Genomic DNA, 14,841 nt, shown 5'->3' on the forward strand with positions numbered 1-14,841 from the left:
ACCACGTGCGTTTCGAAGCCGCGCACCCTTACGGGGCCGCGTGACGGCACTGACACGTCTCCATTAAAGCAATGTTATTTTTCGTGCCTGGTTCGTGTCACTACGTCCCCAGGACCCCGAGATGGGCCGGATCTCAAAACGGACGACTGGCAAGCTTACAGCCAATGGAGGAGAAGGGGGTAGGTGTGGTTTGGTAGAGCTAGGGTCCAAATTGAGCAAAAACGGACAGGAACGACATTTTTGCGTCGAACTCTGCGCTACAGGGCGCGTGAGGGGACGTAAGCCGGGTCCGTGACGTCCGTTTGGGGTTTGGACCGTTTCCCAAAAAAGTAGTCTGCAAATGTACAAATAGTGGGTCTGTGTCATGGGGGGGGTCGGGGGTGCAGTCCGGTGGGGTCAGTTGGTCAACCCGCGCAACTAACGGGCAAATGGACAAATAGTGGGTCCGTGTCATGGGGGGGGTCGGGGGGTGGTCAGGAGGGGTCAGGGGGTCATCCCGCACAAATAATGGGCAAATGGACAAATAGTGGGTCTGTGTCATGGGGGGGGGGTCGGGGGGTTGGGGTCAGGTGGGGTCAGGGGGTCATCCCGCACAAATAACAGGCAAATGGACAAATAACGGGGGCATGTCTGGGGGCGTGCCGGAGCGTCGAAAGGGATGGTACATGACACGAGACCTCTTTTAGGCCTGCTGGAAGTGCACGAGTCACCCGCTTTTGCCTCTTCTGGAAGTGCACGAGTCACCCGCTTTTGCTTCTTCCAGGCCTTCTGTCGTACACCCTCGCGTCCGCTCACGAGACCTCTCTTCGGCCTGGGGGTGCGCCACGTACACCCCCCGCGTCCGCTTTCGAGTCACCACTTTGGGCTCTGGAGGTAGGATCGGGTGCCCTGGAGGAACCGGACTTCCAGGAGGGAGGGCCGCCCTGTCAGGCCCGCTTTCGAGTCACCTCTCTGGGCTACGGAGGTAGGGACGTGTGCCCTGGAGGAACCAGACTTCCAGGAGGGAGGGCCGCCCTGTCAGGCCCGCTTTCGAGTCACCTCTCTGGGCTACGGAGGTAGGGACGGGTGCCCTGGAGGAAACAGACTTCCAGGAGGGAGGGCCGCCCTGTCAGGCCCGCTTTCGAGTCACCTCTCTGGGCTACGGAGGTAGGGACGTGTGCCCTGGAGGAACCAGACTTCCAGGAGGGAGGGCCGCCCTGTCAGGCCCGCTTTCGAGTCACCTCTCTGGGCTACGGAGGTAGGGACGGGTGCCCTGGAGGAACCAGACTTCCAGGAGGGAGGGCCGCCCTGTCAGGCCCGCTTTCGAGTCACCTCTCTGGGCTACGGAGGTAGGGACGGGTGCCCTGGAGGAACCAGACTTCCAGGAGAGAGGGCCGCCCTGTCAGGCCCGCCTCGGAGTCACCTCTCTGGGCTACGGAGGTAGGGCCGTGTGCCTTGGAGGAACCTGACTTCCAGGAGGGAGGGCCGCCCTGTCAGGCCCGCTTTCGAGTCACCTCTCTGGGCTACGGAGGTAGGGACGGGTGCCCTGGAGGAACCAGACTTCCAGGAGGGAGGGCCGCCCTGTCAGGCCCGCTTTCGAGTCACCTCTCTGGGCTACGGAGGTAGGGACGGGTGCCCTGGAGGAACCAGACTTCCAGGAGGGAGGGCCGCCCTGTCAGGCCCGCTTTCGAGTCACCTCTCTGGGCTACGGAGGTAGGGACGGGTGCCCTGGAGGAACCAGACTTCCAGGAGAGAGGGCCGCCCTGTCAGGCCCGCTTTCGAGTCACCTCTCTGGGCTACGGAGGTAGGGACGGGTGCCCTGGAGGAACCAGACTTCCAGGAGGGAGGGCCGCCCTGTCAGGCCCGCTTTCGAGTCACCTCTCTGGGCTACGGAGGTAGGGACGGGTGCCCTGGAGGAACCAGACTTCCAGGAGAGAGGGCCGCCCTGTCAGGCCCGCTTTCGAGTCACCTCTCTGGGCTACGGAGGTAGGGACGTGTGCCCTGGAGGAACCAGACTTCCAGGAGGGAGGGCCGCCCTGTCAGGCCCGCTTTCGAGTCACCTCTCTGGGCTACGGAGGTAGGGACGGGTGCCCTGGAGGAACCAGACTTCCAGGAGAGAGGGCCGCCCTGTCAGGCCCGCTTTCGAGTCACCTCTCTGGGCTACGGAGGTAGGGACGGGTGCCCTGGAGGAACCAGACTTCCAGGAGGGAGGGCCGCCCTGTCAGGCCCGCTTTCGAGTCACCTCTCTGGGCTACGGAGGTAGGGACGGGTGCCCTGGAGGAACCAGACTTCCAGGAGGGAGGGCCGCCCTGTCAGGCCCGCTTTCGAGTCACCTCTCTGGGCTACGGAGGTAGGGACGGGTGCCCTGGAGGAACCAGACTTCCAGGAGGGAGGGCCGCCCTGTCAGGCCCGCTTTCGAGTCACCTCTCTGGGCTACGGAGGTAGGGACGTGTGCCCTGGAGGAACCAGACTTCCAGGAGGGAGGGCGGCCCTGTCAGGCCCGCTTTCGAGTCACCTCTCTGGGCTACGGAGGTAGGGACGGGTGCCCTGGAGGAACCAGACTTCCAGGAGGGAGGGCCGCCCTGTCAGGCCCGCTTTCGAGTCACCTCTCTGGGCTACGGAGGTAGGGACGTGTGCCCTGGAGGAACCAGACTTCCAGGAGGGAGGGCCGCCCTGTCAGGCCCGCTTTCGAGTCACCTCTCTGGGCTACGGAGGTAGGGACGGGTGCCCTGGAGGAACCAGACTTCCAGGAGAGAGGGCCGCCCTGTCAGGCCCGCTTTCGAGTCACCTCTCTGGGCTACGGAGGTAGGGACGGGTGCCCTGGAGGAACCAGACTTCCAGGAGGGAGGGCCGCCCTGTCAGGCCCGCTTTCGAGTCACCTCTCTGGGCTACGGAGGTAGGGACGTGTGCCCTGGAGGAACCAGACTTCCAGGAGGGAGGGCCGCCCTGTCAGGCCCGCTTTCGAGTCACCTCTCTGGGCTACGGAGGTAGGGACGGGTGCCCTGGAGGAACCAGACTTCCAGGAGGGAGGGCCGCCCTGTCAGGCCCGCTTTCGAGTCACCTCTCTAGGCTACGGAGGTAGGGACGTGTGCCCTGGAGGAACCAGACTTCCAGGAGGGAGGGCCGCCCTGTCAGGCCCGCTTTCGAGTCACCTCTCTGGGCTACGGAGGTAGGGACGGGTGCCCTGGAGGAACCAGACTTCCAGGAGAGAGGGCCGCCCTGTCAGGCCCGCTTTCAAGTCACCTCTCTGGGCTACGGAGGTAGGGACGTGTGCCCTGGAGGAACCTGACTTCCAGGAGGGAGGGCCGCCCTGTCAGGCCCGCCTCGGAGTCACCTCTCTGGGCTACGGAGGTAGGGCCGTGTGCCCTGGAGGAACCTGACTTCCAGGAGAGAGGGCCGCCCTGTCAGGCCCGCTTTCGAGTCACCTCTCTGGGCTACGGAGGTAGGGACGTGTGCCCTGGAGGAACCTGACTTCCAGGAGGGAGGGCCACCCTGTCAGGCCCACCTCGGAGTCACCTCTCCGGGCTATGGAGGTAGGTACGTGTGCCCTGGAGGAACCAGACTTCCAGGAGGGAGGGCCGCCCTGTCAGGCCCGCTTTCCAGTCACCTCTCTGGGCTACGGAGGTAGGGACGGGTGCCCTGGAGGAACCAGACTTCCAGGAGGGAGGGCCGCCCTGTCAGGCCCGCTTTCGAGTCACCTCTCTGGGCTACGGAGGTAGTGACGGGTGACCTGGAGGAACCAGACTTCCAGGAGGGAGGGCCGCCCTGTCAGGCCCGCTTTCGAGTCACCTCTCTGGGCTACGGAGGTAGGGACGTGTGCCCTGGAGGAACCAGACTTTTAGGAACGCCGCAGCGGCCCGCGCTTCGGGGGTCCGTCTCGGGAGAACTCCGACATAGAGCGTGCCGATTTTTGACCCGATCCGACTCTGGCACGAACCCACGGCCGGTAGCGGGAAACTGTCAGGTCTCCCGCTAAGTTGGGAAAAGTCGAAAGGTCGCCGAAATCGGTGCGCGGGCTGCCGGAGAGCTCTAGCGGGACATATCCGGATCCCGCGCGCCGACGGCGTAAGGCGCGCGCGCTACGCCCTGCCGAAAACCTTAAAACTAGGGCGGGCAGGTCGAGTCGCGAAGGGGTCTCGGCCGAGACGTTCGGCGTTCCGCGGAGAGGACGTCCGGACTAACAGTCCCGCATGAGTCCCGGACGAATCGGAGTCTTCGCGACCGCGTAAACCCACCGCAAAGGGCGACCGCCGCGCGAGATACGGCCCTACAGCTCTTCTTCCGAACGTCGCTCGAGTCTGCGCTTCCGGGTTCCGTCGTTTGGGACCCCGGAGTGCGCGCGTGCCGAGTTTCGGCCCGATCGGAAGCCGACACGAATCCGCGTGCCGAAACGCGGGAAACTGTCGGGTCTCCCGCGAGGACGGGAAAAGTCGTAAGCTCGCCAAATTCGGCACGCCGCACAGGAGCGCCGCGAAATCCCAGTTTTAGGGTTCGTAACTCGGCTCGCGATAGGCTCTCCGCCGCGTGCTTCGGAGTCCCCAGCCGGGCCCCCCGTGGGATGTTACGACGGGCGTATCGGGGCCGCGCGACGTTCGGGGACCGCGCGGGGGTCGCGACACTTTTCCATTAAACCAATGTTATTTTCCGTAATGGGTTTGCGGACGCGCTCCTCGTGACCCCGCGCGGTGTCATATGACCTCTGGGGGGCCCCCGATCAACATATCCGAATCTGGAGAACGTAGCTCCAAAATAAGACAAGGTTGTCCAAATGTTCTCAAAATCACCCATCATGATCCTCTTGATGGCCTAGACCACCACACCATGTTGTTTGCCATTCGAGCTCCGTTTCGCTAATTTTTTTTTCTGAAGGTCCCAGGGGTCTGCGCTTCGGGGGCCCGTACGGCGGGGCCCCCAAGCACGCGGGTGCAGAATTTCGACCCGATCGGACACCGTCCGCGAACCCGCAGTTTTAGCGGGAAACTGTCAGTGCTCCCGCGAGGCCGGGAAAAAGACTAGGTGCCCGAAATTCGGCGTGCGGTCCAGCAGAGGGCCCGCGCACGACGTCTCCGAAGCACGCGTGCATTCGGCGTACGCCGTGCTCACAGCACCCTCGCTGTGCCTCCCAGTGCGATCGCAAAACGCCTAGGGTTAGGGTTGGCAAGTAGGGTCACGAAAGGTTCGCGGTGGGTGGGCCGGCAGATTCCTCAGCGGGGCCGTCCGCGCTGCGCTTCCACGTGCGTTTCGAAGCCGTGCGCCCTTACGGGGCCGCGTGACGGCACTGACACGGCTCCATTAAAGCAATGTTATTTCTCGTACCTGGTTCGTGTCACTACGTCCCCAGGACCCCGAGACGGGCCGGATCTCGAAACGGACGACTGGCAAGCTAACAGCCGATGGAGGAGGAGGGGGTAGGGGTGGTTTGGTAGAGCTAGTGTCCAAATTGAGCAAAAACGGACAGGGACGACATTTTCGCGTCGAACTCTGCGCTACAGAGCACGTGAGGGGACGTAAGCCGGGCCCGTGACGTCCGTTTGGGGTTCGGACCGTTTCCCAAAAAAGTAGTCTGCAAATGGACAAATAGTGGGTCCGTGTCATTGGGGGGGGGTGGGGGAGTGGCAGGTGGGGTCAGGGGGGTCATTCCGCACAAATAATGGGCAAATGGACAAATAGTGGGTCCGTGTCATGGGGGGGGGTCAGGGGGTGGTCAGGAGGGGTCAGGGGGTCATCCCGCACAAATAATGGGCAAATGGACAAATAGTGGGTCCGTGTCATGGGGGGGGTCGGGGTGGTGGTCAGGAGGGGTCAGGGGGTCATTCCGCACAAATAATGGGCAAATGGACAAATAGTGGGGCCGTGTTGTGGGGGGGGGGTCGGGGGGGGGGGGGTCAGGAGGGGTCAGGGGGTCATCCCGCAGAAATAATGGGCAAATGGACAAATAGTGGGTCCGTGTCATGGGGGGGTCGGGGGGGTGGTCAGGTGGGGTCAGGGGGTCATCCCGCACAAATAACAGGCAAATGGACAAATAACGTGTCCGTGGACGAGGGGGGCGTGTCTGGGGGCGTGCCGGAGCGTCGAAAGGGGTGGTACATGACATCCGTACAAATAGTGGGCAAATGGACAAATAGTGGTCCCGTGGACGGGGGGGTCGTGGGGGGCACCCCCGTGACTGAAGGGCGCCCCTGGAGGTGTCCGTACGGCCACGTCCCCCTCTGGCGCCCATTACTGCCGGAAAAACGGGATCGTACATTTGCCTGTTATCTAAATGGACTGGGGCGTCCAATAGAGGCGTACGGTCCCTCGCCCATACTATGTGTACGTTGGCAAATTATTTGAATGGACTTTTGTCCACGAACCCTCTAATAGTCCTTACTCCGATATAGTTTTCGACCTTTGAAAATTTATGAAAAAGGCTTGTTTTCAGAGCTTGTTTACTCGGCCGAGCAAGGACGTAGAGACTCCAATCTGGTGTCCTTGAAAAGCCCCGGACTAGCCCTTTCCAACGAGCCCAAGGTCGAGGGCGTAACACTCTGTGGGGCGGAGCTAGGGGCATTTGAATATAATAACCCTTTTTTTATATCTCCGGAAGGGAAGGTCCTAGAGACTTGGGGGTAGGGGCGTTTTGAAGGTCTCGGAGAGACATTTCGAACGACACCAGACTCGAGTCTCTACGACGTTTCCTCGCCGAGATATAGTTTTCGACTTTTGAAAATTTATGAAAAAGGCTTGTTTCCAAAGCTTGTTTACTCGGCCGAGCAAGGTCGTAGAGACTCCAATCTGGTGTCCTTGAAAAGCCCCGGACTAGCCCTTTCCAACGATCCCAAGGTCGAGGGCGTAACACTCTGTGGGGCGGAGCTAGGGGCATTTGAATATAATAACTAATTTTTTATATCTCCGGAAGGGAAGGTCCTAGAGACTTGGGGGTAGGGGCGTTTTGAAGGTCTCGGAGAGACATTTCGAACGACACCAGACTCGAGTCTCTACGACGTTTCCTCGCCGAGATATAGTTTTCGACTTTTGAAAATTTATGAAAAAGGCTTGTTTTCAGAGCTTGTTTACTCGGCCGAGCAAGGTCGTAGAGACTCCAATCTGGTGTCCTTGAAAAGCCCCGGACTAGCCTGAGGGCACCCTCAGGGGCGGAGCTATGCGCATTTGAATATACGTTTTAAAAACAATGGTTTTTACTAATGGGGGGCATCAAGATTTTTGGGTGGGGGTATTTTGGAGGGGGTGGCGAGAGCTTTCAAATGACACCCCTACCAAGTCTCTACGACATTCCTTGGCCGAGATAGGATTTTTATTTTTTTGGTGAAATGTTCAAAAAAGGCTTTCTTGGAGATTTGCCTCAATTTTTTTTCAATGCGAATAAGTGTAAAAAATGCTTATATTCAAAGCTCTTTTTTCTCTTTTTTCGGCCTAGGAAGGTCAGAGCTCTGTACCAGACCTTTCCGAAAAGCCCAAGTTCAAGGGGGGGGCCCTCTCGGGGGCGGAGCTAGGGGCATTTGAATATTAGGACTTTTTCATCATATCTTTGGAAGGGGAGGTCCTAGAGACTTGGGGGTAGGGGCGTCTCGAAGGGGGCGGTGAGAGCTTTCAAACGACACCACACCATGTCTCTACGACGTTCCGGGGCATTGTTACATTACTGACAGTTTGCAGGTACTCGTGCATGCAATAGATTGCCATTGGACGAATAGTGGGTCCGTGTACTTCTTCTGCTTTAGGTTTTCAGCGATTCCGACCGAGTTACCGAAACACGGACGACGCCCAGGGTGCGCGAAGGTCACTTTCGTGAACTTCCGACAACTGACACGAACCCACGTTTTTTTTTTGAATGGAATCGATGACACGTGTCAGGCCTCTATCTCGGCACAGGAACGAGCTAGGAGGATGGGACCCGCGCACACGTCTTAGTCTTGGCACGCTTGACGCGTGGTGCGAGTTTGGTGAAGATCGGAGGAGGTCGAAAATTTGGTCCAAAAAAGACCAAAGGGGTACCCCTTACGTCCATTTTTTGGACAAAATTTTAAACTTTGCCGGATTTGGCTCAAATCGCTCACGCATGATGAGGGGGTCGAGCCGTGCTCGGGAACGCGTGTCTCAAGCCGGTGACTTGTTGTGGGGCGGAGCTACGGCACTGACACGTGTCATCGATTCCATTCAAAAAAAAATAATGGGTTTGTGTACATGTCGTACGTGCGCGCAAGTGACCTCGACGCTCTCCGCGCTTCGTCCGTGTCGCGCTAACCCAGTCGAAATCACCGAGGCTCTAAAGGAAAAAACTGACACGAACCCTTTATTTGTCCATTGGCAGACTATTTACATGCACGTGTCAGGGCTCTATCTCGGCACAGGAACGAGCTAGGAGGACGGGACCTGCACCCATGTTTTAGTCTCGGCACGCTCTACGCGTGGTGCGAATTTGGTGAAGATCTGGCAAGGTCAAAATGAACGGTCAGGAATATACGACTGGGGTACGCCTTAACGTCTTAACCCTTGTGTGGTGTTCGGGTCTGTGGGACCCGTTTTGAATGTTTACTGAAAGAAAAACTATGCAATTAATTGTTGTTTCAACCTCAGATTCATTGGCCTTGGCTCATTTTCTATGAAGAACATAAAAATAAACAACTTTATAATTAATGTACACTGTACACCCCCCCTACACATTTATATTACATATGTGGTGTTCGGGTCCACTGGACCCGGGGTTAATAAAAGTGTAAAAATTGAATGTGCTATGTAACTTCACTCTGTTTTTCTCCTACCTGGGACTCCTGTGAGTGTATGAGTGTGTTTGTATACATGTCTGTACATATGTGATGGATGCATGTCAGACTTTTCTCCTTCTGCTTTTGCTGTAATGCCGCAAGGATACAACATGTTATATGCCGTGCATGAACATTTGTCTGTACCTACTGTCCCAAACACTTTACCTTCTGTCTAACAGGAACCATTCTACATTTTACCATTATAAAAAATCCATAGTTTTATTGTAGTAAAAGAGTAGTAATCATGGTTATTTGGTATATTGATTACCATTTGTAAACCCATGGGTTTACCACAAAACCTATGGTGTGTGTACCTGCTATTTATCACGTTGTGGGGACCAAATGTCCCACAAAGATGTGTGTGTGTGTGAGAGAGAGAGAGAGAGAGAGAGAGAGAGAGAGAGAGAGAGAGAGAGAGAGAGAGAGAGAGTGAATAATAGAGAAAGTAAAATATTATCCATGTATTTTCATCATTCTAAGTTGTGGCCAATAGCAACACATTATACTTCAATGTGTGTGGACCAGATGGACACAGTATATGTGTATAAAATGCAAGAAATGCATACACAAGACAGCTACACATTAAAATTTTTCTTCTTATGTGTTGTGTTGGCTGGCATGAACAGGTTATGTGTTCAGTGTGGATGATGTCTTATGATACGGCATCTGTTCAGTTTGGGGCCTGTGCTGTGTAGACTGACACAAATGTGTACAATTTCAAAAAGTTCAAATAATTAAACATCAACAGTGATGAAAAACTTTGTTTCATTTATACTTATTTAAGATTAATATGATTTTCCCCCCAATATCTGGATCAGAATAGAATTTCCTTCTTTTATTTCATATTACCACAAAAACGAATGGCACTTTAGTTTATAAATAGTCCTCTACCAGTGGTAAATGACCAATATTAACCATAAATTCTGTCTATATTACTTGCAATAAGGCTAAAGTTAACATCTGTAAACAATATTACATAAATTTGTATGAATGCATTGGTTTAAGATACTAATAATGCTCTGGGTCCACCAGACCCACAAACATCGTCTAAGTAACAAAAATACGAACACCACACAAGGGTTAATCTAAGCGGATCGAGGGTGTGGCCCATTCAGGGGTGGAGCTAGGAGCTTTTGAATTTAAAAGCTAATTTTTTATATCATTTAAATATCAGAAAAGGCATTTAAATATCAGAAAAGTGTGAAAAAGCTCAAGTTTAGGGCTCTGTTTCTCAGTCCAAGAAGGTCTTAGGGACTCGAGTGAGGGTTCGTTGGAAAGGCCTGGACCAGGGTGTGGCCCATTCAGGGGTGGAGCTAGGAGCTTTTGAATTTAAAAGCTAATTTTTTATATCTCCGGCAGGGAAGGTCCTAGAGACTCGAGGGTGGGCGCGTTTTGAAGGTCTCGGAGAGACGTTCCCTCGCCGAGATATGATTTTCCACTTTTGAAAATTTATGAAAAAGGCTTGTTTTCAGAGCTCGTTTGCTCGGCCCAGGAAGGTCTTAGGGACTCGAATGTGGGTGCTTTTTTCAGAAAGTGAAGCGGCTTGGCTTTCTGGTCTAAAACTGTAGAAATAGACCAGAAAGTGAAACGCTTGACTTTCCTGTCTAAAGTGAACAAAAATAGACCACAAAGTGAAGCGGCTTGGCTTTCTGGTCTAAAACTTTGAAAATAGACCAGAAAGTGAAACGCTTGACTTTCCTGTCTAAAGTGAACAAAGATAGACCACAAAGTGAAGCGGCTTGGCTTTCTGGTCTAAAACTTTAGAAATAGACCAGAAAGTGAAACGCTTGACTTTCCCGCCTAAAGTGAACAAAAATAGACCACAAAGTGAAGCGGCTTGGCTTTCTGGTCTAAAACTTTAGAAATAGACCAGAAAGTGAAACGCTTGACTTTCCCGCCTAAAGTGAACAAAAATAGACCACAAAGTGAAGCGGCTCCGCCCCATCTGTCACAGGTATATAACCCCTGCTCTCTAGCCCTCCCCATTCTTTCTGTTTCAACTTTCAGCTAAGAATAACGACAATGTCTTGCCAGTGCCCTTTGTGTTATAGGTCTTACAGCCAGCTTTCACAGCATCTCAAGGTCTCTCACAAGGTGAGGAACGTAGAGGAGCGGAGGCTAATCCTGGCCTTAGAGTCGGGCAGGGTCAACGTCCGTAAGGGACGTTGCCCTGTCGCCGGCTGCAACAAGGAAACCTCCAGACTGGATAGGCATCTCCGGGGGCACAGCGAGCTGACGTCGAAGGCTCGCCGCGTGGCCTTTGCCGACTGCAAGAAGCTAAAGGTCATTCGGGACCTGGCCGTCCTGCGAGCCAGCAACCCGGTGGTGCCTATGGTGTCTGCCTTTGATCTTGAGGACGAAGGGGCGGCCGCCCCCGAGAGAGAGGAAGAACGGGAAGAGGACGAGGATGAGCACGACTGCACGGAGAGGTGCAAGAGGCAGAAGACGAGGCTGAAGGGTCTGGTCAGCGACCTAAACAAACAGGTCGACGCCTTGTCTTCTGCCTTGCAGGAGGTGACCCGGAGGTGCAAGCGCCTCATCCGCCGGCCCAGTGCCCATCAGACCCAGCAGGTGAAGGACGTCACCACAAAGCTTCTGAAGGCACTGGAGGATCCGGCGGAGGAAGACGCCGCGACTCCGGCCTTCACCTCGCCGCCGCGCTCGCCCGAGTCCAGGCCGTCGACCTCGCAGGCCACGGAGGCGGAACACCTGGGAGAGAGAAGCCCCGCTCACTTTCCGGACCACGTGGCGGTTCTGAGTGAGTTCAGAGGTCTCGCCTTTAGCCGGCGTCTTCCTGTCGACGCTAACCTTTGTCTCTTTTTTTCTGTCTCTCTCCAGATGAGCTCCTGGAGTCCTACAGACGGCACCAGGAGGGACCGGCTCCGTCACGCAAGTTGAAGGAGAACGTGAGCGGGAAGGTGTTCCGAATCCGATCCTTCGTGGCCCACATGGCGGAGGGCCAGGGAAGGCTCCAGACTCTGGCGTTCTTAGACGACCCCGAAAGGATCCGGAGGTACGTCGCGCTCACTCTCTCTGCCGTCGGTACGACGTGAGCGTGTCGCCATTAACCAGTTCTTTGTGTGTGTTCGCAGGTGGGTCGGCAACCTGGGGAGGTCCAAGATCACGACCACGACGGTAAACCACTACCTGAAGAACGTGGCCCAGTTCTTGGACTTCCTGGCCGAGACCCCTCCGAAGACCTGCCGGCTGTCTAAGAACGCCATGACGAGGGTCCGACGGGAGGTCAGGATGCTGCTCCGGTCGATGAAGCGGCCAGTGACGATGCACCAGATGGAGGTGAAGGAGGTCAAAGAGGGCCAACTCATCTCCAAGCAGGTGCTTCGTCGCTGCAACGCGGAGGCCAAAAAGGCTATCCCGGGGATCCTCGGTAGGTCGACGTCGGCAAACCTCTCTCTTGCTTTCAGACCGTTTGATTTCACTCACCCTTTTGTTTGTCTTTTGTATCCGCAGACATGCTGGAGAAGGACCTCTGCCAGAAGACACAGTACAGCTTCTACGGGCACTTGACGGCCTTCTTCGCCTCCATCTACGGGCACAGATGTGGGGTCTTTCAAAATCTAACGATCGCGGAGGTGGAGAAGGCCGTCAAGTCGTCCAGCACCGGGGCGTACTTGATTAACGTGAGCGTTTCCCCGGCGCGAGCATATTTTCACGAGCGGTCTCGCTCTTTTCTCACACTTTTCTCCGTGTTTCCGCAGGTCAAGTTCCACAAGACCAACCAGGCCTTCGGCCCGGCCCAGCTGTCGGTGACGGAGGAGGAGTACAGGTGGCTGCAAAGGTTCCTGGCACTCAGGAACCGCCTGGTCGGGGGCAAGACGGCAACATATTTTTTTTTTACATCGACACCCAACCCCTGCAAAAACCTGAACAGTTATTTTCAGGGGGCCTGGGTGTCGATGGGGCTTCCCGGGAAGCCCAACTTTACGGACCTCCGGACCTCCATCGCGACCCATGTAAGCGTCCGACCCGTCCGTCCTACGTAGATTTCTAGACGTTTGCTTCGTACTGACTTGCACTTTTCTTCTCTCTTTCTCAGGCCAAGAACAGCCACAGCGCGGACGCCACGACACCTCCACGGCCGACAAGTACTATGCCATGAACCTTAATTCTAGGCAGGCCGTGGAGCACCGCCGGTTGTTCGAGCAGGCGCTGTTCGGCGAGGAGGGGTCGCCGGAGATGGCGGCCGGCTCGGAGGCAGGGACCAAACGAAAGGCCAAGACTCAGCGCAGCCGGAGCGGGAAGCGCGCCGGGGCGAAGGAGGCCTCGCCGTCCGGGTCGACATCGAGCAGCAGCTCCGAGGAAGAGGAGAAGGTCCCTTTCCAGGAGTCTGGGGTGTCCACCCTCGACTCTCCATCGGTGAGTCGTACACTGTAGATCTAGTTCGAGTCGACAGCGCGTTTGGGCACGTGTCGATGCTAATCTGTTTTTCTGTCTTCTCTTTCAGAGCTTGGAAACCTACCCCACCCACCTGGAAAGCCCGGACCGATCGCCATCGTCCTCCTCTTCCTCGGTCGTGCCTCCGTCGACCCGGGGCTCTCCGGAAGCGGGCTCTCCGGAGCTGACCGCCCGGGACTCCGAGCTGGACGTCCTCCCGCCAGCCGTCCCCGACCAGGACGTCACCCTGCCCGCCTTCCCCGATCAGGACGTCACCCTGCCCGCCGTCCCCGACCAGGACGTCACCCTGCCCGCCGTCCCCGACCAGGACGTCCCCCTGCCCGCCGTCCCCGACCAGGACGTCCCCCTGCCCGCCGCAGCCACGCCGGAGCGGTCCAAGCGATGTGCCAGGATCACCAGGAGGAAAGCCGTGGTGATCCTGTCACCTCTCAGAGTCATCACCAGTCCAAGGAGGATCAATAAACAGTATAGGCTCTCGGGCCTCGCCCGCGCCAGTCGGGCGCGAGCAAAGGTCCGGCGGGCTATTGAGGATCAAAAGAGGAAGTAGCCCGTGTTCAAAAGGGACTTCCTCGCCGTGTGTTTTTGCTTTTATCATGTGTTCGAGTGTTTTTGTTCTATTATTATGTGTTTGTGTGTTCTATGAGTGTTTTCGTGTGTTCTTTTGTTCAAATAAATGTTTTAAATTAAAAAATGCCTGACTTGTCTTCATTTCTGGTTTTGACATGAATAAATTCCAGGTATATGAAAAAACACCAAACTAAAATAGCTTTAATTTTATAAATAAATTTATTATTCATAAATACAATCAGTAGCAACAAATCCAAGTGAATAAACAAAGAAAAACTTATAATTAAACGATTAATGACAAATATTAATTTAAAACACTTGAAAACAAATAAATAAAACTTAAAACTTGATCTAGAGTGAAAGGTAATAAGCTTTTGGCCAAAAGAAAATTAACAAGGTGAAAAAATTCGATAGAATAAAGTGAAAACAGAGCCAATACAGAAAACCGGAAGTGAACGGAGCTAATAATTAATAAACTAAAAACGTAACATTAATAACGATCGAAATGCAATTAACATCCCAACGTAAAAAGAAATGAGATAAAATTAATTAAAACGAAATTAAACAATCATTTCAACTTTGACAAAAACGTAAACCCAAAACCGGAAGTAACCGGCGAGAGCAAAATAACGAAAAACAAAGCATTATTCTTCATCGAAAGGGCAATTACAGCGTAACGTTAGCATATACGACATGAAATAAGCCCATGACGAACTTAAACGGTCAGTGTAAGTGGCATAAAGAAGTAAACAAAAACCCGGAAGTAAACGGCGATCGAAAATTAATTAATTTCAACATAAAGACGTCTTGATTAAACGTAACATTGACCTCGAATGATGTCAATTACCTTTAATAGTTTTAAAAAATCAAGTACAAATAAAACAATGCTTATGAAACGCAAACGAATCCCATTGGATACTGTTCTCTCAATGGGAACCCCCAGTGACGTACTGATTGCAAAGTTGACGAGGTAAGTTCAATTGCTTGAAACTTTCGTGAACAAAATGAACGCACCTGTAATGCAAGGGTCGTGATTTATTAAATATATTCATCTTTATTGATGTGACGTAAACGGTGATGTCACGGTTCAGCGTCTGTGACGCACGTTTTAATA

General features: G+C 54.5%; 1 protein-coding gene across 1 annotated transcript; it reads left to right on the forward strand.

The window, feature by feature from the left end:
- Positions 1-12,831: 12,831 nt before the first annotated feature.
- Positions 12,832-13,758, forward strand: LOC135759083 (uncharacterized). The gene is made up of 2 exons (XM_065273910.1): positions 12,832-13,121; positions 13,210-13,758. Exons 1-2 carry the CDS (start codon positions 12,861-12,863, stop codon positions 13,705-13,707), a joined length of 759 nt encoding a protein of 252 aa, XP_065129982.1. The 5' UTR covers positions 12,832-12,860; the 3' UTR covers positions 13,708-13,758.
- Positions 13,759-14,841: the final 1,083 nt, after the last annotated feature.

This window comes from Paramisgurnus dabryanus, chromosome 9 (assembly GCF_030506205.2).
Source record: "Paramisgurnus dabryanus chromosome 9, PD_genome_1.1, whole genome shotgun sequence".
NCBI classification, from domain to species: domain Eukaryota; kingdom Metazoa; phylum Chordata; class Actinopteri; order Cypriniformes; family Cobitidae; genus Paramisgurnus; species Paramisgurnus dabryanus.

Bases quoted from the DNA above. Each gene is read 5' to 3' on its own strand.
- LOC135759083 (XM_065273910.1), top strand. From the start codon at position 12,861: ATGAACCTTAATTCTAGGCAGGCCGTGGAGCACCGCCGGTTGTTCGAG. The intron at 13,122-13,209 runs GTGAGTCGTACA...CTTCTCTTTCAG, and splicing joins CCACCCTCGACTCTCCATCG to AGCTTGGAAACCTACCCCAC.